This window comes from Armigeres subalbatus, chromosome 1 (genome assembly GCF_024139115.2).
Source record: "Armigeres subalbatus isolate Guangzhou_Male chromosome 1, GZ_Asu_2, whole genome shotgun sequence".
NCBI classification, from domain to species: domain Eukaryota; kingdom Metazoa; phylum Arthropoda; class Insecta; order Diptera; family Culicidae; genus Armigeres; species Armigeres subalbatus.
The window spans coordinates 230,444,149-230,467,833 of record NC_085139.1 but is presented as its reverse complement, the minus strand read 5'-3'; the positions used below and the strand labels follow the sequence as shown (position 1 = coordinate 230,467,833).

Here is a 23,685-nt window from a genome sequence, read left to right as displayed (position 1 = left end):
TAGTGGCGTAAAAAATATAGGTTAATTGGGAATGTTGACCTTAAATAAGCCAAAGAATCTATTAAGGGAACGAACATTTTTGACGAGAAAGGTAAATTTTTGCTGATGAGCAGTTCCATTTTTGTCATTATCATTCAAACACTTTTCAACAAGATTTATAAATTTGATCCGACTTAAAAAAATCTGAAGAGAATTCTACTGGGGTTGCTTTTCTTTATATGGAAAGCATTTTGCAGTAATTGGTATGAATGTATGGTTAAAATTGATTATTTCAATTTCTAAACTGATCCAAAATTATTTATCGAATCACTCTTTACAGGTAAACGATTCAAGCACAAAATCTGATAGATAACGCGTGACAGAGCTAGTGTTACCAAAATCAGCATTCTTGAGTTCATATTGTGCAATACTTTATATCGTAATGGTAACATATATCGGAAAATCGAAAATCGTTGCTTACCTTCGTGTAATTTGTTATGGATTATAGCAAGGCTGTTTTCGATCATTTAGTAATATAGTTTCGATAATTTAGTAGTTTGTCAATAACTTATTCCAGAGGTTAAATTTCAAAAGTGATATGTGGAGGACTTCTAGAGCGAAGGTTTTTACAACTCTGCCTAATTGTTGTTTCTATTGCACTAATAACAGAGTTATAGCGCTAGTTGCAGTAACTTATTATACAGACTGCTCGAAATTTTGTTTTGTTTATCATTTAGTATTAGTAACTAGTGCTTCAACTCTGTTATTAGTTGAATTAAAACAACAAACTATTAGGCAGAGCTGTAGAAAAATAATCGCACTAGAACTCTGCTGTAACACGTTTTGACATTTGAATCATTTGTTTGAGAAACTGCATAAGTCCATTTTACACTATTTCGAGAAAACAACAAAAAACTGTTTTTGAACGAACTTGCATCGAATAGTTTCTCAAACAAACGAAAATTTTTTCGTGCATTCCTGAACAAAAATTTTTTTTTTGTTTTTTTTTTGCCAGAATACGTATTTTTGGATGAGGATTCAGAATATATAAAAATCTCATTTTGGCCAAAAATGTTACATATGCAGTTTCTCAAACAAACGGTTCATTTAACCTCTGGAATGAGTCATTGTAGTTTGTGAATGATCGAACTAAGACTATTAAATTATCTAAAACATACTTGGATTATAGAAAAGTTTGAATACTTTTTCTACTGACTTCCAAAAATAGAAAATTTTCTCCGAAGCCTACCAAAACTCATTTTCTCCTGCATAATCCGAGTGCTTTTTATTTGAATTCTTCTAACAGACATGCTGTCACTATGAACGGGGTTCCAATTATTTGGTCTAGCAAAGTCCAAGATTTAGGACTTATGTATAGCATGAATGAATTAACTATCAAAAACCACACAGAAGGTATGCAAGCAAAAAGGTACAAGTGAATATTCATAGAAAATCAAAATCTTAAAATATTTTTTGCAATTCCTGATCATAATATCTGGTTTACAGTTCGTCTTTGAGTAATAAAACGGCCTACTTTTCCATACTAACGAAATGAATGCTTTAATGAACATTGTGCAACTCAAATGGGTTGCATAATATTCATTATCACACTCATTTGGGTGCTATAATGAAAAACCAACACCAAAACAGTCGTTACGTGACTACATTTTGCTAAATTAGCTTGGGTAAGTGCTCAAATAGTGTATTCTATGCGCCCCGTAATAAATTAAATAGTTTGGCGGTCATGACATCCAAAATTTCCAAAGGCAAGTACATCTATCGCTTCACGGCTCATTGAACTTTGCAATGTGGCACGGTAACATGGAATCTGATTCTTCTCCGCAGCAACATAATTTATTGGCAAGAATGATCATGTGGAGAAAATTAGACTACAATTTTGGAACAGATTTATCAAATTAAAGTCCATTTTTCGTCATTGCAAAAAATAGCGTGTGCAACTCGTTGCAAAACTCGATTTTTTCAGCACTCGTAGTATTTATCCAACTCGGCAAGCCTCGTTGGATAAACGTACAACTCGTGCTGAAAAAATCATCTTTTTGCAACTTGTTGCACAAACTACTATTTTTGATTTACAAACTAATTGTTAGGCCAGCCATGTTTTACATATACTGTGCCAATATGGATTATTTGCTGCAACGCCAGGAAGAATGCATTTACAGAGGATTCAAAATAAAATGTTGAAATTGATTATGAATTTGCTCCCCTGCGCACCAAAACAATAAGAATATTACATGTGACTTATTTGAATGAAATGACCCAAAAGCACCTGACGTAAACTCAATCGCACCGTTTTGACTCAAATCCCGAACATGGCTTAAATTCCGATATAACTAAACTTTTTATCGGTTCAGTTCAGATTATATGCCACCGAACCAAAGCACAGCCCCCGGTGCGTGACCGCACGTATGCACAAGCAGCCTATGTCTTGATGTAGTGAAATAGTTATTTATTGCAAATCGCGTAGCCTCTTGTTCTTCGAACACTAATATTGTAAGAAACAAAGATAGCTCAGTGGTAACGTGATAGGCTCTCATTTAGAGGATTTTATGTTCGATCCTCGTGTAAGCCATTTTTTTTCAAAACTCATATTTTCTAGGTGTGTGGTATAATACGCATTGCAAGAAAAATTTTGAATACTAGAAAATTCAAGCGCCTTTAAAAAAAAAATGTATTTAATATTTTCCATGCTAATAACCAATGGAACGTAATGCTGTGTATTGTTTATATTTATATTCATGACATTTCTATAATTGAATCCATCTAATTATTTGGAATATTTGAAAGAATTCAGGTCTTAGATGATGGAGGTAGGAAATGAAACATAAATACATAAGTTGAGAATCGATATGTACTCAACAGTTTTCTTTAATGATTGTTAGCAGAAACAATATAGCTTTTGATTTATCTTGGTAGTAATCAAACTTGCCCACCGAGTTTCAGTAGACAGTAAACATAAGTAGGAAATTATATTCCATTGCTTCAATGCACAAAAGAAAATATGCTTTACTGAATAGAAAAGGCATAATCTTCTATATAATAAAAATGAAATGGTCTGTGTTCGTATCCGCATAACTCGAAAACGGCTGGATGGATTTTCTTCATTCCTTCAGTAGAAATATTCGTTATAGTTTCCGACGGGTTTATACGATATTTCATCATGCAAAAATTACGAGTAAAGTCGAGTAAATCGTAAAAAACTAAAATCATGGTTCGCATGGAGATTTTGCATGGGCAGTTCACAAGGCGCATTTTCGCCTACTGTGCAGGACAACGTCTGCCGGGTCGACTAGTTATTCAATAAAATTAGAAGCTTGCGAGTTTATGGTGAGACCGGGGATTTCCCTCTGCGCGTTATTTCCGCGGAGCTATCCAAAATTTTCTTTTTTTCCGTAATACATACTCATGAACCAGTTTCCCCAAATCTCATTTGCTCGGATCAACATTCAACCCATCTGAGCTAAAAATAGAACATTGCCGCCCGCAATGCGATGTGTGTTGGTGATGCTTCCTTCGGCAATATTCATCCGACGGCAAGAGACTGAAGCGAATGCGCATGCGTCCCGCGTCTTCCCGCACACCAGCTGCGCTCCCATATGCTGATTGAACGCCACAAAGAATGATGCATGCATATACGTAAAAATAGAACAGAAGCACGGCTTGCCGCTGATGCTACGATGGTTAAGCCGACCGATCCACAGTGGCGGAAACCCAGACAAATCCCAAAACAAATCGTTCTTTCGTGAAGCTTATATTATTTTAATTTTGCACATTTAGTCAATGATAATTCCTCAATTTGTTAATTGTAGTTGGTAAATTTAATTTTTGGTGACTTGGTTTAAGTTGATGGTGTAACATATATGTATGGGAAAATTAAATTTGACTAAATTTTGTATCGGGAAAGATTCGGAAAGAACTGATATGATGCATTGAAATATATATTTTGTCACTTAACAGTGGTTAGTTTGGCGAATTGCGCCTTGCTGCACCAAAGCGGGAAATTTACTGTTTCAAGATTAGAATGAATCGCCTGCTTTGAGCGTGCTTACAGCGGCACAGTAGGAGTTAACTTTTGAAAATCAGTATGGCGAAAGGCATCTAATGTTTAATATATCGAAAATAAGCCCCTTAATCGAGAAAATATTTGGTAGGCGTAGTAGCGGACACCTTCCTACATAACTGGTACCAAATAGTTTTGTCTTGTCTTGTCTTGTCTTGTCTTGTCTTAGCACATGCACAGCCAGTATTGAAAAGCATCCTGGAAATGTCGGTTGTATTCCCGAGCATTTTCTTGTCTGCATTAATATTTGCAGCATATCATAAATATGACACAAGTATTAAAACGGCCAGGCCCACCGTGCAGGCTTGAATTTGGGAGAAAATCCAAAACATCCCGTCAATCATATTATTTAGTAATAAATAACATGATCAACGAAGAGTTTTGAATCTACGAAAGGAAGAAACGAGGACAACCGTACCAACCGTTTCACATTCAGGGGGAAAAATGATTGACGAAATCGTTGGGAGTGACTTTGCTAAGAAGATTAATGTACACTCCTTGGGTCCTCAACGTCTTGGGATGGAGCACAGTTTTTAGTCTAGTGCCCTGGCTTATACACTGATGGGCAAAAGTATTCGCAAAAATTCAGATAGATTACTATGAAAACATGACGAATACTTATGTACATCAGTGTACATATAGACCTAGGTTTAAGCGCCATTACTCGCTCTCTGTAACGAGAAAAAGAAAAGAAACAAAAGCGATGAAAACAAGCGAAAACTCATGACGATAAAATTATACCATATACTTACAACATCTCCATATTTTCCATGCTTGGAATCGTTTTTTTTTTGTTTAAATTACCCTCGTCAAAACACAATTTATTGAAATTGCTTACCACAAATTTTCGCGAAAACTAAAGAAAAAATGATCAAGAAAGAACAGCCCTTCCGAAAGAAAATTATGAAATAATAATAATAATAATAATAATTGAGGAACGTTCAGATTATAAACTTCATTGTACAGACCCCATGTTTCTGATATGTATAACATGTTGATTACAAATGTGTATTAGTCGTCTAACCATTCTTAATATATTTCAATGTTCTTGTTAACATATTAAGTTAACAATATTAAAACTCGTCTCATTGTACGAAATAACATGAATTAAAATATACCGTTCAATTGAGTAGATTGATAGATGTCTTGTTTTTTAACTTTATTTTTGGTAATTTTGATACCAGTGATCAGTTCTACACTTAATTCGATATATGGGATGTAGCTTAGAAGCATATAGATGAAACATATGGGAAACACTCTTGAAGATGAATCGTTTATATTTATATTATACTGAAAGCATAACAAAATATATATCTTTTACTTACTACTGGTCCATATTTTCGTGTCTGGAAACTCGACATCAATTATTTCCGTAAAAAACAATATTACATTTGATCACTGTTCGAGTAATCAACTTTGATACTCAGCAAAAACAATAATTCCTTTCAAAAAGTAACGAAAAGAAATTAAAAGAAATTGTAGCTTCCCGATACAGATAGTCACCTCAAAATAAAGTAAAAAATTGCTTTGACTCTGACGAACCCGATGAGCAGTATGAAGTAATTTTTCATGATTTGGTCAATCTTACAGGAACTCAGTTTTTATCATATTTCTCAAATTTATATCTGGTGGTTCTTGAGCAATATGAGTTTCTACTAGATGGATCGCAATCCTTTGGTGTACAATGCTTCAAAGTGTACAAAGAATAAGAAAAGAGTAATCATCTTCAAATACTATAAAATTGCAATTTCGATAAGAACTTTATGGTTTTTGAATATTGTGTCTGAAAAAAATCACATGTTTCCAAAGAAAAGCATAACATTACAAATGAAATCTTTACTTCTAGTGAAATTTAGAGTTACGATAGAAAGCCTTTCAATATGTAGAATCTATAACGATGACAGTTTCATTATGAAATACGTGTATATTAAATAATAATACTTGAAATTCGTTACAAATGCCATTGGCACTAATTTTCTTGATTAAAAACAATCACTTAAGCACAACGTGGTTACGATGAACGTAAGGTCTTTTATCTGTAACGTTATACACAAAATATTTTCTGACATAATATTATTAGATGCTCACTGGCATTTTGAGAAACTTCATAAGATTATACATAAGAAGGAATAATGAATCTTCTCATAAAGTGTTCAGACATTTCAAGCAATTCCATTCATGGTAGCCGCAAAATTGCGACGAAGAACGACCGACATTACATGGTTTTATATGTGATTATAAGTTCGCAACCTAATTGCTAAGATTATGCACACAGTTTGCTTTGAAGCGTAATTTGTTTTATCAGTTTTCCCACTATAAATGTTTGCAGACCAGGTACGACAATATTGTATTGTAACGATATGCATGAATATCTTATCATCATAAAGGATGTCCTTATTCGAGCTAATCGGGTTAATATTTTGTTTACTCTTTCGTCATACGCGACTATATTACATATTAGACCAATATCGCGATTTTAATTCATATGTTCAAAGTTATATATATCATTAGAACATGTTTTCTAAGCAAATACATATATCGAATATATACGTCAACATTTGATAAAATGGTAAAACGATATTGCACTTACCTTCCCGAGTGCCCTAAATGTACTTACCTCCCATTGATCTAAATTGACTCACTATCCATAAAATCATATCTCCAGAGGCTCTCCACATCGTTTTACCCAAAAGTTGCACTGTGTGAGTATCGACAATGAATCCTTAACGTCGATTTTCTGGGCCATAGTGCCGCAATTCCAAGAAGAACAGCCATCATATTTTGAAGCAGGATCAAATTCAACTGTAGGCTCAAACTTCAAACAGCTTAATTATCAGGTCATTGACTCTTGTAAACTTATCTTGCATTTCCTTGAATGGATTTCTTCAAAATATTAAAATCTATATTCCTAATTTATGAAATCGGGGAATTTGGGATTGAAGAAAAAATTGACGCATAGAAAATCTAACTGGTACCAAATAGTTTTTCATGAAAAGTTCCTACTGTTGAGAAAACCCGCGTTAGATGTCTTTCGCCATACAAACTTCAGGTGGTTAACTCTTGCCGGCTATTTTTACATATACGTTAGCGCCTGGGTACGGCAGCGGCGGGTAGGAAATCAACCACTGTATCTGATTCATTAAGACGCTGCTGTGATCCTAAGTCTTCGGCTTCCGGAAGTCTTTGGATAGCATAGCATATGTCGGATAACTATTTAAATTTCAAAATGAATTCAGCGTTACAAAATTACTGTTGCTAAATTTTAAGCGCAATCGTAGGTTTAGTCGAGCATTTGTATGGGGGACCACCCCTGCGCGACGGCACATTGCCATTCCTTCTTTTAGGCGCATTCGAACGGGAAAGCGTTGAACGTGTTAAACAAAGCACGATGCTTTTTGAAATTGCTATATGACGACTGAGGAGTATTTCCAGGCTGTTATATAGGGTATTTGTGCTTTTCTTAGCGCTTGATAGCAATAAGACATGAGAAAAGTTATGTCTAACGTTTAGCAGAGAAGAGGATTTTAATTATTGAACGGATATCCTATCGTAAAAAGGTTACCCGAAATTACTTGTTGCGAGCTAATCGGATAATGATAAATGCCCAAAAACGTGTCTCACATTTTTGTACACATACACACACACATACATACATACACACATACAGACATCACCTGAATTCGTCGAGCTGAGTCGATTGGTATATAACACTATGGGTTTCCGTGCCTTCTATAAAAAGTTCGGTTTTGGAGCAGTTCTATAGCCTTTCCGTATACTTAGTATACGAGAAAGGCAAAAATCAGTATTTTCATATAAATGCAAAGAAGCGTTGACTCATCCTTGATCCAATGGTAAAAAAAAAAATGAAAATCCATCGAGAAACGGCTGAGGTATTAAAGTTTAAAGTCTATCATATTTTCGTGACGGTCACAGATTTTCGCAATCGTGTACAGACGTAGTGTACAGACGTAGTCCTACGTCAAAATGTTACTTAGGTCCTTTTGAAAAGTTAAGCGAGAATTGTTTTCTGTGATTACACCGACATTATCATATTGATCGATCAATCCAATGCACAAGATTTAACAGCACAATTTTTTTTTCAGGAGCGCAATGGCCACTAAAAAAGCTAAGACCACCTACAAGAGTTGCATCCGCACAGGAGAACATGGCCATAAATACCAACGCAATCTTGCGTATGTAATATGTATGAGATTGGTTCGTCGAAATTGTGGATTCAATTTTTATTTCGAATTTGATGAAGCCGGCAAATTCGACGACATAGCTTTTCAAACCAAACGAGAAGATGCCATAGACCAAAGTTTTTATACGCAGGTAAAGCATTCCGAAAACTTTTCCAAAATCGAACACAGCGAATTGTTTCCCAACGATGACAACGAGAAACGTAATGGCAATTTCAGTATGTTTAAATACATGAAATCACATTTCATCTTTCAAAGGACAAATCGAAGCAAGAAAAAAATGATCCTTTACACAAATCGGATTTTGCACGAAAATTCTGAGCTGCTGAAATTAGTGTCAATTGGCACTGATAAGACTGAGAAACTATTGGATGAAGTACTAGGAATGATAGTTCCAGAAAGCCACCGAACCACACCGAAACATGTAACATTCATACCTACCGATAAAGCCTGCAGGCTGTTTGTGGATTATTTCAATCAGGAATTTGTTGCGCTACAGGATAGTATAGTCAATCTCTTCAAAACTGGTCTAATTCCTGATAAACTAAGCACTCACAAATGCCTTTTGAGTAGGATTCTCAAACAAACGCCAAACTATATATCCTTCAGTGACGGCTTCGACGAGCGTAACCCAAACGAAGGCATAGCCAATCTCTTTCGTTTAATCAAAGCCGAACTGAAAGTCAAGAGTGAGACGGTCGCTCCGAAAAATGAGCTTTTCAGTACTTGGCCCCATGTAAATGAACACTTGATGACGATTAAAAATGCCATGGTTGAGCTAGTCAAGACTGAAGCTGTTCCTGACATATTGAGGGATTATAAAAGTGCCTTGAAGGGAATTATTGAAAAATCAGAACAGAGGCTGTGTTTTGCGAAATCATTTATTGAAAACAGTAAATTGTGCACGATGTTGGAAAACGGATTAAAATCATTGGAAAATATTGTAATTACACCAGATCAGATGTTTCTTCATGATAAAAATGTCAATCATAAAACTTTGCCTAAGGAAGAGGAAGAATTTCAAGTTGTCGTAGATGCATTATTAGAACTTGTTAGGAAAGGAACTGTCAATGATGTCTTGAAACAGTACAGAATTCCGTTGCAAAAGGTGCTGGAAAAATCCGAGGGGAATAAATACAAGTTTAAAGAAAGTTTTATCATATCAGGTATATTGAGCAACAAGTTGATCGAATGTCTTGGGGATGTGGGTGAAAAAGTAATAACTATCAAGGAGAAGTTCTTGGATGATCGTAGTTCAAAGTTCAATATTCCTAAGGATGAGAATAAGATTCAGCTGCTGGTAGACGCCATCGTAGAACTATTTCGAACAGGAACTATTAAAGAAATACTAAAAGATTACAAATCTGCATTGAACAATATTTTTGCTGAACCGGAGGGTAATGAAACGTTTAGATTCGCAAAATCCTTCTATGAACATTATGAACTTCAAAAAATACCGGAGAACTTAAATCAACTCGAGGTAACACCCAATGAAATGTTTCTGGATAAATGTTTGCCTGAAGAAGGTAAGGAGCTTGATTCTGCCGTTGATAAACAATTGCCATCAGATTGCAACGAATTTGAGGCTTTGAAAGAAGCTATGAGGGATCTATTCGAAACAGGAACTGTGGCTGATATTTTAAAGGAATATAAAGTGGCACTTAACAGAATCCTTGAAAAATCCACAGATGGGAGAAAACTAAGATTCAAAACTAATAAAAACGGCGTTCTATGCAAGCTACTGGAAAATGATTTGGGAAATTTGAATAAAGTTGAGATCATTTTACCGTCAATGCTATTTGATGCCAAAAATTCCAAATTCAAAAATTTTCCATCGTTTGACAACGGTATTCTTCTACTTAAAAATGCAATTAAAAATTTATCGAAAAATGGTGTAGTTGATAAAGTCTTGCTCAAGTATCAAACTCCTTTGCAGGAAATTTTGGTGAAAAATGTTGACGGAACAGTAAAGTTCGCCTCGAGTTTTAATGATCAAAGTGAAAATCAGTGCATCAGGCTATTGTACGAGTTGTTGAAGGCGGATTCTGTCGATTTGAACTCGGTGATAAAACCACAAAGGCCCATTTTTAAAACTTTTTCTCTGCCTTGTTTTGACAGCGATGTAGCAAGGGTTAAAAATTCTCTCACAAAATTGTTCAGGACTGGCTATGTGGATGATGTGCTGATCGATTACCAAGTCGCTTTGAAAGATGTTCTGCAGCCATGCTACAAAATTGGATTTTCAGAATCTTTCACGGAAACCAGTAAAGAGTTTAACATTGGATTGCTGTTCAAGAAGCTGCAGGAAGACAAAATCAACTGCTCGGATAAGCAATTGGCAGTTTATGTGAAAGAGCCAATATTAGACGACAGTACTTCTGGGGTAAGACATATGCCATTTTTTGTGGAGAGAACAGATGTAGAATCATTTTTTGAACAATTCATCTTGTCGCACAGTCAACCGCATGATTTGTACCCTTTCGTGGTTGATGAACTTCATCTACATATGAAAACCTGGATGAGAACTGACATTTTTGGCAACTTGAGAGACAAGGACAGCAAGCTAGCATTCGAAACGTTCGAAGAAAATTTCAACAAGGCATTGAAAGGCGGGACAAAAGAAAATGAGAATAACATTTTAGATGAGCTATCATTTGATGGTTTCGCAGGACAGTTACAAACTGAGTTTGAATCGAAATATCCGGAGTTGAAAACAAAGTTTTACACCAATAGATATGTCATTCTGAATTCTCCAGAGGACGATGTGGGTGAAGGTGATCGGTCATCGAAGGCACATAAAAAGCGTATTGGAAAAACTAATTCACCAGCTGTGAAAATGTCAGATCAACAACTGGCAACCGATTTGAAAGACAAGTTCAAGAACGATAAGTGCTTTATTTTAACTGCTGACCCTGGAATGGGCAAAACGATGCTACTGCGTCATATTGCTCTTGGAATGCAGAATCTTGACATGGGAATTGTACTTTTAGTTCCTTTGGACAAAATACGGAAGTCATTAAAGGAAGTTACAGCCGAAAAAGTGCTGAATGTACTCCAACCAATTTTATCGCCTGGCAACTTCCAACATATTCTGGATTCTTCAAAGAAAGATAAACCAATCACGATATTGTTTGATGCGTTCGATGAAATTCACGCCGATAACAGAGATATTGTTATTGAACTGTTCAAAGTTCTTTTGCGAGCGAAAAACTTGCGGCTAATAATTAGTGGAAGGAAGCACATTGAGAAACCTCTGCTAGAGGTTTGCAAGACAGTTGATTTGGTACCAGTTATGTTGGCGATATGTCCTTTGGAAAAGGAAAGCCGAAAATATATAATAAAAAGCGTCTGGGCTGGGTTCGATTACCAAGAAGAACAGTTTAACAACTATTCTGATAGATTGCTTGTTAAATTTGAAGTAGAAATTCCGCTGGCAGTTGAACTGTTGGCTGTGCTCTTCAGAGAAAGATTTTATTCTTTTTGCAAGAAAAACGCAGAGGACCAGAAAACAGAATTGGGCGAACTCGAACGAAATCGTTTTGAACAAATTAAAATCTATGAAATGTTTTTGAGTACTATTTTCAGAACAGACGGAACACTTGCTGAGCTAGAGGAAACCTTCTCTTTATTTCATCCTTCAGTTCGAGGCAGATTAGACGAACATACATTGCTGGCAATAAAAACACTTGACGTGAAAGAATTAAATCAGGTTTTTAAAAAACATAAAAATCGTGTAATGTATAGAAAATTTTGCCAAAATTGCTTCAAGACTTCTGACAAGTCCATTATCGTTGAAATTGTTGATAGAGAAATCAAATTCACTCACCAGTCTTTTGCAGAATTTTTAATTGCTGTATATTTATTCGAAAATCTTAACGATCACAAGGCAGTTCTATTAAACATATTTCGCCAGAACGAAAATATTAAAAAAAATGCTATGATGATGTTTGAAAATTTGTATGTGGAAACTAAGGAAGGAAACGATGAAAATGAACAAATGTGGATTGAAGATCTTGAGGAAGTTTTCAGACAATGTAACGAATTGGCATTTTTCGCGTGTGAAAGCAGATGTCCAGAATTAGTTAACTATTTCCTTAGTAAAATAAACATAGAACAGCTGAAGAGTTTGGAAGGGTATGATGAAATGCTCCATGTGGCGACTGAGACAGGAAGTTTCGAAATTTGTTCCTTTTTAATAAATGATTACAAGTTTGATGTCAACAGGCCAAAAAATGGTACTCCTGCTATCTGTGTTGCGGCTAAGAATGGACATATAGAAATTGTTGAGTTGCTTCTATTGAAGGGGGCTAAAATCAGTGCACAAGATATCCATAGTCGGACGCCTCTTCACTTCGCTGCTCAAGGCGGTCACAGTGAAATAGTGCTTTTGTTGATTGATAAAGGAGCAGATATCGAACTATCTGATTATTTTGGCGAAACGGCAATGCATTATGCTGCCACCAACGGACGGGTGGATGTTTTGAGAACTTTGATTGCTAGAAAGGCCACAGTTGATGTTCAAAATGAAGACGGGAGCACGCCTCTGCTTTGTGCCGCTGAAGAGGATCACACCGAAGCAGTGTTTTTGTTGATTGATAATGGAGCAGATATCGAACTATCGGATGAATTTGGCAAAACGCCAATGCATTGTGCTGCCTCCAATGGACGGGTGGATGTTTTGAGGACTTTGATTGCCAGAAACGCCACAGTTGATGTTCAAAATGAAGAGGGAAGCACGCCTCTGCATTGTGCCGCTGATCATGATCACAACGAAGCAGTGGTTCTGTTGCTTGATAAAGGAGCAGATATCGAACTATCAGATGAATCTGGCGAAACGGCAATGCATTATGCTGCCTCCAAAGGACGGGTGGATGTTTTGAGGACTTTGATTGCTAGAAATGCCACAGTTGATGTTCAAAATGAAGACGGGAGCACGCCTCTGCTTTGTGCCGCTGAAGAGGATCACAACGAAGCAGTGCTTTTGTTGATTGATGAAGGAGCAGATATCGAACAATCGGATGAATCTGGCAAAACAGCAATGCATTGTGCTGCCTCCAATGGACGGGTGGATGTTTTGAGGACTTTGATTGCCAGGAAGACCAGAATTGATGTTGTGGATGAACATGAGAGGACGCCTCTGATATGTGCAGCTGAAGAGGATCACAGCGAAGCAGTGCTTTTATTGATTGATGAAGGGGCAGATATTAAACTATCGGATGAATTGGGCAAAACAGCAATGCATTATGCTGCCTCCAATGGAAGAGTGGACGTTTTAAGGACTTTGATAGCCAGAAAGGCCCTAATCGATGTTGAGGATGAAGATGGGAGGACGCCTCTGATTTGTGCATCTGAAGAGGATCACAGCGAAGCAGTGCTTTTGTTGATTGATGAAGGGGCAGGTATTGAACGATCGGATGAATTGGGCAAAACAGCAATGCATTATGCTGCCTCAAATGGAAGAGTGGACGTTTTGAAGACTTTGATTGCCAGAAAGGCCAAAATTGATGCCCAGTGTGAAGATGGTTGGACACCTCTTCACTATGCTGCTGAAAAAGGCCACATCGATGCAGTGGCTCTGTTACTTGATAAAGGAGCAGATATCGAACTATCGGGAAAATATGGCACAACGGCAATGCATGTTGCTGCTTACAATGGAAGAGTGGACGTTTTTGAGGCTTTGGTTGCCGTAAAGGCTAGAATTGTCAAATTTTCTACGAGTCTTCATTGTGCTGTTCTAAACGGTCAAATCGATGCAGTGGTTCGGTTGATTGATAACGGTGCAGATATCGAACTTTTGGATAAAAGAGGCCAAACGGCAATGCATTATGCGGCCTCATATGGAAGAGGGGATGTTCTGCGCACTTTGATTACCAAAAAGGCCAGAGTTGATGTACAAGATGAAGATGGTAGAACGCCTCTTCACTATGCTGCTCACATCGGTCACATCAGTGTAGTGGTTTCTTTGCTTGATGTAGGAGCAGATATCGAATTAGCGGATAAAAGTGGCAAAACGGCAATGCATTATGCTGCTGCAAACGGGAGAGTTGATGTTTTGAGCGCTTTGATTGCCAAGAACGCCAAAATTGATGCACAAGATGAAAATGGTTGGACACCTTCTTACGTTGCCCCTCTCAAATATCAATTTGAAGTGATGGATGTACTATATCCGGCAAAGCATGATGCTGCTTCAATTGAAAGTGCGGATGATTTGGACACTTTGATTATCAAAAAGCCCAGAATTGATGCACAAGATCAAGATGATTGACCGCCTCATTGTCACTTTTCAACGGTCATAAAAAAACTGTGATTTTGTTAGTTCGTGAAGAAGCAGAAGAAGAAGCAGCATCAAACCATCACAGCTAACTTGCACTAAGGAAATGCAAGACAATGGTGACGACATTGGACATTTGAAATTGTTTTGCTTATTAGCAACAGAGCAAACGTTCCAGTTTCGAAGAAGGAAAGCCGACCGCCATACGAACTGTGCGGTCTGGTTTGGCCATGGAAGGGCCCTTTCTTATGGGCTTGTTTGCGTCCGCACCCGTCGGTTGTTGAATGAGGAGAGGGGCCCGACTCATGGCCTGCTGTTGGCTGATCAATGACTATGAAATCTCGCTTAACTTTTCAAAAGGACCTAAGTAACAGTTTTTTCATGAATTAATTTGAGTACTGCAATCAAAAGCTTTCATGTTGTTCTGTTGATTGCGCTATTCAAATTAATTCATGAAAAAAATGGTACTTGGGTCCTTTTGAAAAGTTAAGCGAGAAATCTTCCGTTATACGGGAGATTATTTCTCGCTTAACTTTTCAAAAGGACCTAAGTAACATTTTTTCATGAATTATTTTGAATAGCGCAATCAACAGAACAACATAAAAGCTTTCGATTGCAGTACTCAAATTAATTCATGATAAAAATGTTACTTAGGTCCTTTTGAAAAATTAAGCGAGATTTCATTCGTCAATTATAAACGAACACTGGGTAATGTCTTTGACATAACCTCGAAGTGGACGAAGGGCTTGACTTGACCATGCTTTCAAAGATACATGTGTCAGCGTTGTATTTCCTTTTTTAGCAACACCTTTTCAAAAAAAAACTACGTCGAACATGAATGATCAAAAAAAAATCAGGAAGTTTCTATCCGGTCATAAACTGTCAGAATATTAACCTCGACAGCGACATCCTTTCTACTGAACGACTGCCTGGAATGAGCCACCAGTTGACTCCGCAGCGATGTAGACTGTATCTCTGCCCTTCGACTAAAGGGTTCATACGATAGCGACTGAAGGAGAAAATTATTTAACTCATATATTTAGCTTTGAAAAAGGCTGTTTGTTTCGTCTTAGTCTAAATCAGCGGTTCTCAACATGGGGTAAAGTAGAGTGGGGCAAGAGTACGCACTTAGTTTTCAATCGATCATGTGGCTCTTATGAAGCAAGCTTCTGCATATCAAATCAGTGTCGATGATTCATATACTCTTCCTTTATGTTACCCAGTGGAAAAAATATTGAAATTATTGAGATTCGTTTTAGTAGAACCCTTATTGCAAGACAAGTGAAAAACGCACTCTTACCCCACCGGTGGGGTAAGAGTGCGCATCGGGTGGGGTAAGAGTACGCATTTATCCAATCATGTACTTTAAGTATATATTAACACAAATAAGAGTTAATAACATTTAATTGATGTTTAATGAGCATATATTAGGGAATGTTTAAAGATTACGTAACACTTAAAGGGGGAGGGGGTCCTAAAAATGTGCACTTTCATACGGAAAACCATTGTTTTTTATATATACAAAAAACTACAGAGGTAAAAATATATATCAGGTGGCGTATACAAAGGCATTTTCCTTAAAGAAAGTCCACCAATCACGTAACGTAAAATTTGGCTATTTCATCACCCCTTTCCCCCCCTATCTTACACTATTTGTATGAATCCTCTAAAAATTATATGGATCGTCACACATCTCACAACCCCTCCCAGCTAAACGTTGGGTAATTTATGAATGTTTCTTTTGATTAAATGAAGTTATCATTTAGATGAAATTGTGTTTTCATACTATGTTTAGGTGTACAACAAGTCCTGATACAATTTCATTATTTCGCTTCAGTGCTTTGTTCGCTAAGTCCTTTGTTACACCGAATTACTTCAACTTATCCTCAAAACTTGTGATAATTTCAAATTCTGTCCCTTTTTTCTAAGTTGTGGATCTTTACGCTTTGGAAGAAGTCCTATTTCGGCCGGAGATACGGGTTTGACATCATAACTTAAAGATTCATTTGCGTACTCCGGCTCCTGCGTACTTTTACCCCACAGTCCCAAAAATTATTCAAGTAATGGTTTTGACTTCTTGGAAAACCAACCGGATTGGTGTTCTGTACCATAAAGTACTCTATACAATAGGTTATCGAAATGGTATAATGTTAACCTGATTGAACGTATATATGGAAATGAAATACTAGTGGAAATCCAATTATTTTTAGCAAAATGTCCAAAAAGTTATCTAACTCCATATCTCCCTTGTTGTTTATTCAAATCGTTTACAATTACACATGATAATAGTTGGCCAGAATACCTGTCAAACTGATGCAGTGCTGCTAGTTTATCTTTTTTTATTACTTCGAAAAATCGAAAACGTACTCTTACCCCACGCGCACTCTTGCCCCACTCTACTCTATATGTACCCCTGGGGGTACCTTCGCTGGCCTCAGGGGGTACCTCCGACAAAAATGCGTAATGATAACAGATATTTTACAATTCTAATAAACACTTTTTGATAATGTTTTCATAATTGTATAATTTTTCCTCTTGATGAAACGAAATTTTTTTTTGTAATAATATGCATGGATCAGTTAATCAAAACCTAATAAATCCTGCAACTACAACCAGCACAGTGTATGAAGAGCTGTGTTTGGCACGGAAAATGTTGGGTAAAGCGTACCATTGGTACTTCGCGTACCTGAAGGAATAAAATAGACCCCATCTCGCGGTCCTTAGCCTCTTATCCAGCAACTCCTATCCCTACCTCCCCGCGGTGCTGGCCGGGATACGAGCAACCTTAGGGAACTATGGTGGGAACTATGGTCGTATGCTGACAGGGAGGGGGGGGGGTTGCTCCTCTCCGGAGGTGCAACTCTTATTGAGCGTCTGTTCTCCATGTCAGGATCGGCTCACAACAGCGTCTGTTCTCCATGTTAGGGGCGGCTGATCATCGTCCGAGTGCCAGCGAGGGACTCTAAGTGAAACTGTGCACCATGGTCCACCGGAAATAAGGAGGAATGGTCCTCCGGAAATTTAGGGGGTTTGGTGTCAGGCCCTGCAAGCCAGCCTTTAAAAAATCATAAGCAACGAACAATCAACAAGAGTATGGACCGGAACCATCGGCGAAGACCACTGCGACGAAAAGGGACTAGCGATTGGAAACTCGGTTCGTGGAACTGCAAATCTCTCAACTTCATCGGGAGCACACGCATACTCGCCGATGTGCTCAAGGACCGTGGATTCGGCATCGTAGCGCTGCAGGAGGTTTGTTGGAAGGGATCAATGGTGCGAACGTTTAGAGGTAATCATACCATCTACCAGAGCTGCGGCAACACACACGAGCTGGGAACAGCTTTCATAGTGATGGGCGATATGCAAAGGCGCGTGATCGGGTGGTGGCCGATCAATGAAAGAATGTGCTGGTTGAGGATCAAAGGCCGGTTCTTCAACTTCAGCATAATCAACGTCCATAGCCCACACTCCGGAAGCACTGATGATGATAAGGACGCATTCTACGCGCAGCTGGAACGTGAGTACGACAGCTGCCCAAGCCACGACGTCAAAACCATCATAGGAGATTTGAACGCTCAGGTTGGCCAAGAGGAGGAGTTTAGACCGACTATTGGAAAGTTCAGCGCTCACCGGCTGACGAACGGAAACGGCCTACGACTAATTGGTTTCGCCGCCTCCAAGAATATGGCCATTCGCAGCACCTACTTACAACACAGCCTCCCGTATCGGTACACCTGGAGATCACCACTGCAGACAGAATCACAAATCGACCACGTTCTGATTGATGGACAGCACTTCTCCGACATTATCGACGTCAGGACATATCGTGGCGCTAACATCGACTCTGACCACTATCTGGTGATGGTTAAACTGCGCCCAAAACTATCCGTCATCAACAATGTTCGGTACCGACGACCGCCGTGGTATGACCTAGAGCGACTGAAGCAACCTGATGTCGCCACTGCATACGCGCAGCATCTTGAGTCAGTGTTGCCGGAGGAGGGTGAGTTCGATGGGGCCCCTCTTGAGGACTGCTGGAATACAGTCAAAGCAGCCATTAACGACGCAGCGGAGAACAACGTCGGGTATATGGGTCGAGGTCGACGGAACGATTGGTTCGACGAAGAGTGCAGACAGATTCTGGAGGAGAAGGACGCAGCGCGGGCGGTCGCGCTGCAGCAAGGTACCCGGCAGAACGTGGAACGTTATAGACGGAAGCGGAGACAGCAGACCCGCCTTTTCAGGAGAAGAAACGCCGCCTGGAAGAAGCGGAGTGCGAGGAGATGGAACAGCTGTGCCGTTCTCAAGATACACGCAAGTTCTATCAGAAGCTCAACGCATCCCGCAAAGGCTTCGTGCCGCGAGCCGAAATGTGCCGGGATAAGGATGGGAGCATCTTGACGGACGAACGTGTGGTGATCGAAAGGTGGAAGCAGCACTACGAAGAACATCTGAATGGCGCTGAATGTACAGGCAGTGAAAGTCAAGGCAGCGGAGGAGATGACTACGTCAGTTCAGCGGACGATGGAAGCCAACCAGCCCCCACCTTGAGGGAAGTTAAGGATGCCATTCAACAGCTAAAGACCAATAAAGCAGCTGGTAAGGATGGTATCGGAGCTGAGCTCAACAAGATGTGCCCGGAAAAGCTGGCCACTTGCCTGCACAAACTGATAGTCAGAATCTGGGAAACCGAACAGCTACCGGAGGAGTGGAAGGAAGGGGTTATATGCCCCATCTACAAAAAAGGCGACAAGCTGGAGTGTGAGAATTTTCGAGCGATCACCATCCTTAATGCCGCCTACAAAGTGATATCCCAGATCTTCCGTCGTCTGTCACCATTAGTGAATGAGTTCGTGGGAAGTTATCAAGCCGGCTTCGTTGACAGCCGCTTGACAACGGACCAGATCTTTACTGTACGGCAAATCCTTCAAAAATGCCGTGAATACCAGGTCCCAACGCATCCTCTGTTCGTTGATTTCAAGGCGGCATACGACAGTATAGACCGCGTAGAGTTATGGAAAATTATGGACGAGAACAGCTTCCCTGGGAAGCTTACCAGACTGATCAAAGCAACGGTGGATGGTGTGCAAAACTCTGTGAAGATGTCGGGTGAACACTCCAGTTCGTTCGAATCACGCCGGGGACTAAGACAAGGTGATGGACTTTCGTGCCTGTTGTTCAACATTGCGCTAGAAGATGTCATGCGGAGAGCCGGATGTAACAGCCGGGGTACGATTTTCAACAGATCCAGTCAATTCAGTTCAATCAAAGGTAATTGCCTATTTCCGGGGATTAAACCACCCGACTTGGACGTTAATTTACAATGTTATGAAAACTCATATGTGAATATGTACGTTATGTGGAAGATATTGATTTGAAAAATGTATTGGAGGTAACCACTTTCCCTTCGATGGGACTCGAACCCATGACCCTACAGTACGCTAGACTGGTGCTTTAACCAACTAAGCTACGAAGGACCTCCGTCGGCCTTCGCAACCTAGCGGCTACTGAACGAGCTCGAGATTCCCAAATTGGACGCATAGTCAAATCACTCGCAATCCATTTATCAAGCCAATACTTCCACATGTGTATTGTACACGTCCACATTAGAGGAGCGTGAGTATTTAGAATGTCTGGCGGCTATACACATTCTTCATCAGCAACGGTACTGATCAAGTGAGGTTGTGTAAGCTATTTGCCAGTCGGTCGTCAAGCTCAGACCCGACCGCATTGCGTAGGCAAGAGCACGCAACTCAAGTTCAGTTCAATCAAAGGTAATTGCCTATTTCCGGGGATTAAACCACCCGACTTGGACGTTAATTTACAATGTTATGAAAACTCATATGTGAATATGTACGTTATGTGGAAGATATTGATTTGAAAAATGTACACATGTGGAAGTATTGGCTTGATAAATGGATTGCGAGTGATTTGACTATGCGTCCAATTTGGGAATCTCGAGCTCGTTCAGTAGCCGCTAGGTTGCGAAGGCCGACGGAGGTCCTTCGTAGCTTAGTTGGTTAAAGCACCAGTCTAGCGTACTGTAGGGTCATGGGTTCGAGTCCCATCGAAGGGAAAGTGGTTACCTCCAATACATTTTTCAAATCAATATCTTCCACATAACGTACATATTCACATATGAGTTTTCATAACAGATCCAGTCAATTTATTTGCTTCGCGGAACATTTGCAAAGGTGGCAGAACTGTACACTCGCCTAAAGCGTGAAGCAACAAAAGTTGGACTGGTGGTGAATGCGTCAAAGACAAAATACATGCTTGTGGGTGGAACAGAGGGCGACATGGCCCGCCTCGGAAGCAGTGTTACGATAGACGGGGATACCTTCGAGGTGGTCGAGGAATTCGTCTACCTCGGATCCTTGCTAACGGCTGACAACAACGTTAGTCGTGAAATACGAAGGCGCATCATCAGTGGAAGTCGGGCCTACTACGGGCTCCAGAAGAAACTGCGGTCGAAAAAGATTCGCCACCGCACCAAATGTGTCATGTACAAGACGCTTATAAGACCGGTTGTCCTCTACGGACATGAAACATGGACAATGCTCGAGGAGGACTTGCAAGCACTCGAAGTATTCGAGAGACGGGTGCTTAGGACCATCTTTGGCGGTGTGCAAGAAGACGGTGTGTGGCGGCGAAGAATGAACCATGAGCTCGCCCAACTCTACGGCGAACCCAGTATCCAGAAGGTAGCTAAAGCCGGAAGGGTACGATGGGCAAGACATGTTGCAAGAATGCCGGACAGCAACCCTGCAAAGATGGTGTTCACTTCCGATCTGGCAGGTACGAGACGGCGTGGAGCGCAGCGAGCGAGATGGGCAGACCAGGTGCAAAACGACTTGGCGAGCGTGATGCGTATCCGAGGATGGAGAGATGCGGCCTCGAACCGTGTATTGTGGCGTCAAATTGTTGATTCAGTGTTATCTGTTTAGATGTTAACTAAATGAATGAAAAATGAATAATGAAGAGCTGTGGGACAAAACGAAGAGTGATTAAAATCTAGAACCTAAAGGCTCGGAGGCTTCTATTTGCCTTTTTACGAAAAGCTAAACAGCTCCGTTTCAAGAGGCTCGGAAGCCTCCTTTCAAGAGGCTCGGAAGCCTCCTTTCAAGAGGCTCGGAAGCCTCCTTTCAAGAGGCTCGGAAGCCTCCTTTCAAGAGGCTCGGAAGCCTCCTTTCAAGAGGCTCGGAAGCCTCCTTTCAAGAGGCTCGGAAGCCTCCTTTCAAGAGGCTCGGAAGCCTCCTTTCAAGAGGCTCGGAAGCCTCCTTTCAAGAGGCTCAGAAGCCTCCTTTCAAGAGGCCTCAAGCCTCCTTTCAAGAGGCTCAGAAGCCTCCTTTCAAGAGGCTGGAAGCCTCCTTTCAAGATGCTCAGGAAGCCTCCTTTCAAGAGGCTCGGAAGCCTCCTTTCAAGAGGCTCAGGAAGCCTCCTTTCAAGAGGCTCAGGAAGCCTCCTTTCAAGAGGCTCGGAAGCCTCCTTTCAAGAGGCTCAGAGCCTCCTTTCAAGAGGCTCAGGCCTCCTTTCAAGAGGCTCGGAAGCCTCCTTCAAGAGGCTCAAGCCTCCTTTCAAGAGGCTGGAAGCCTCCTTTCAAGAGGCTCAGAAGCCTCCTTTCAAGAGGCTCAGGAAGCCTCCTTTCAAGAGGCTCAGAAGCCTCCTTTCAAGAGGCTCAGGCCTCCTTTCAAGAGGCTCAGAAGCCTCCTTTCAAGAGGCTCAGAAGCCTCCTTTCAAGAGGCTCAGAGCCTCCTTCAAGAGGCCTGGAAGCCTCCTTTCAAGAGGCTCAAGCCTCCTTTCAAGAGGCCTGAAAGCCTCCTTTCAAGAGGCTCAGGAAGCCTCCTTTCAAGAGGCCTGGAAGCCTCCTTTCAAGAGGCTCAGAAGCCTCCTTTCAAGAGGCTCAGGAAGCCTCCTTTCAAGAGGCTCAGAGCCTCCTTTCAAGAGGCTCAGAAGCCTCCTTTCAAGAGGCCTGGAAGCCTCCTTTCAAGAGGGCTCAGAAGCCTCCTTTCAAGAGCTCAGGAAGCCTCCTTTCAAGAGGCTCAGAGCCTCCTTTCAAGAGGCTCAGAAGCCCCTTTCAAGAGGCTCGGAAGCCTCCTTTCAAGAGGCTCAGAAGCCTCCTTTCAAGAGGCTCAGAGCCTCCTTTCAAGAGGCTCGGAAGCCTCCTTTCAAGAGGCCTCAGAAGCCTCCTTTCAAGAGGCCTGGAAGCCTCCTTTCAAGAGGCTCAAAGCCTCCTTTCAAGAGGCCTCGGAAGCCTCCTTTCAAGAGGCTCGGAAGCCTCCTTTCAAGAGGCTCGGAAGCCTCCTTTCAAGAGGCTCGGAAGCCTCCTTTCAAGAGGCTCGGAAGCCTCCTTTCAAGAGGCTCGGAAGCCTCCTTTCAAGAGGCTTGAAAGCCTCCTTTCAAGAGGCTCGGAAGCCTCCTTTCAAGAGGCTCGGAAGCCTCCTTTCAAGAGGCTCGGAAGAATTTCCAGAGGTATTTAAAACTAAGGAATTTCTGGGGAATTTCCGGAGAAATTCATGGAGCAATATCGGAAAAGTTTCTGGGCGGGTCTCCTGAGGATTCCTACGGGAATTATCAGAGAATTACTGGGGAAGTTTCGTGAGTAGCTTTTAAGAGAATTTTAATTTTGAAAGCATGAAATACGGAAAACCGAGTTATCTAAAAAAAATATGTGTATAGATGGTTCTTATGTTTACGTGTGATAGAAGAAAAATCAATAAATTGTTATTATTCTTTATATTATTGTACAACAATTTTGGAAATAAAATAATGTGTTACATTTCTACGAAGGTATTTTAAAATCATGAAAGAAAATTCCCTAACCCAGCTGCCAAAAGCACGAGGTTTCTGCTGGCTGGTTTTTACGTCGTTTTCATTATTACATCGAATATATTACGTCAAAAATCGCTTACATCCTTTAATTCTGAGAAGAAAGTGCCAAGTACGTCACTTTTTTGTCACATAAAACAGATGTAATATCACACTTGATTTACGACGGCGATGATGTGCATCGAATCCGGTGTGATATTACAATTTTTTTTTTGCTGTGTAACGGAACTATCAATTCTATACTTTCGCCTCTAATTCTATCATGAACATGTACGTCCAAGTTTGGAAGATGATATTAACAATTAAACTAATATTATTTGAATAATCAT

The 23,685-nt window shown here is 40.2% G+C and overlaps 2 protein-coding genes across 2 annotated transcripts in view; one reads left to right on the top strand and one right to left on the bottom strand.

The window, feature by feature from the left end:
• LOC134205856 (proton channel OtopLc) overlaps positions 1-8,816 on the bottom strand; it is a 171,233-nt gene extending 162,417 nt beyond the window's left edge. Inside the window, exon 1 of the mRNA XM_062681502.1 lies at positions 8,698-8,816. The gene's annotated coding sequence lies outside the window, so the exon portion shown is untranslated. The remainder of the gene's footprint in view (positions 1-8,697) is intronic.
• The window catches only part of LOC134205855 (uncharacterized), a 29,839-nt gene extending 15,043 nt beyond the window's left edge, over positions 1-14,796 (top strand). Inside the window, exon 2 of the mRNA XM_062681498.1 lies at positions 8,161-14,796. Within this exon, the coding sequence (XP_062537482.1) occupies positions 8,161-14,521 (6,361 nt within the window). The 3' untranslated portion in view covers positions 14,522-14,796. The remainder of the gene's footprint in view (positions 1-8,160) is intronic.
• Positions 14,797-23,685: the final 8,889 nt, after the last annotated feature.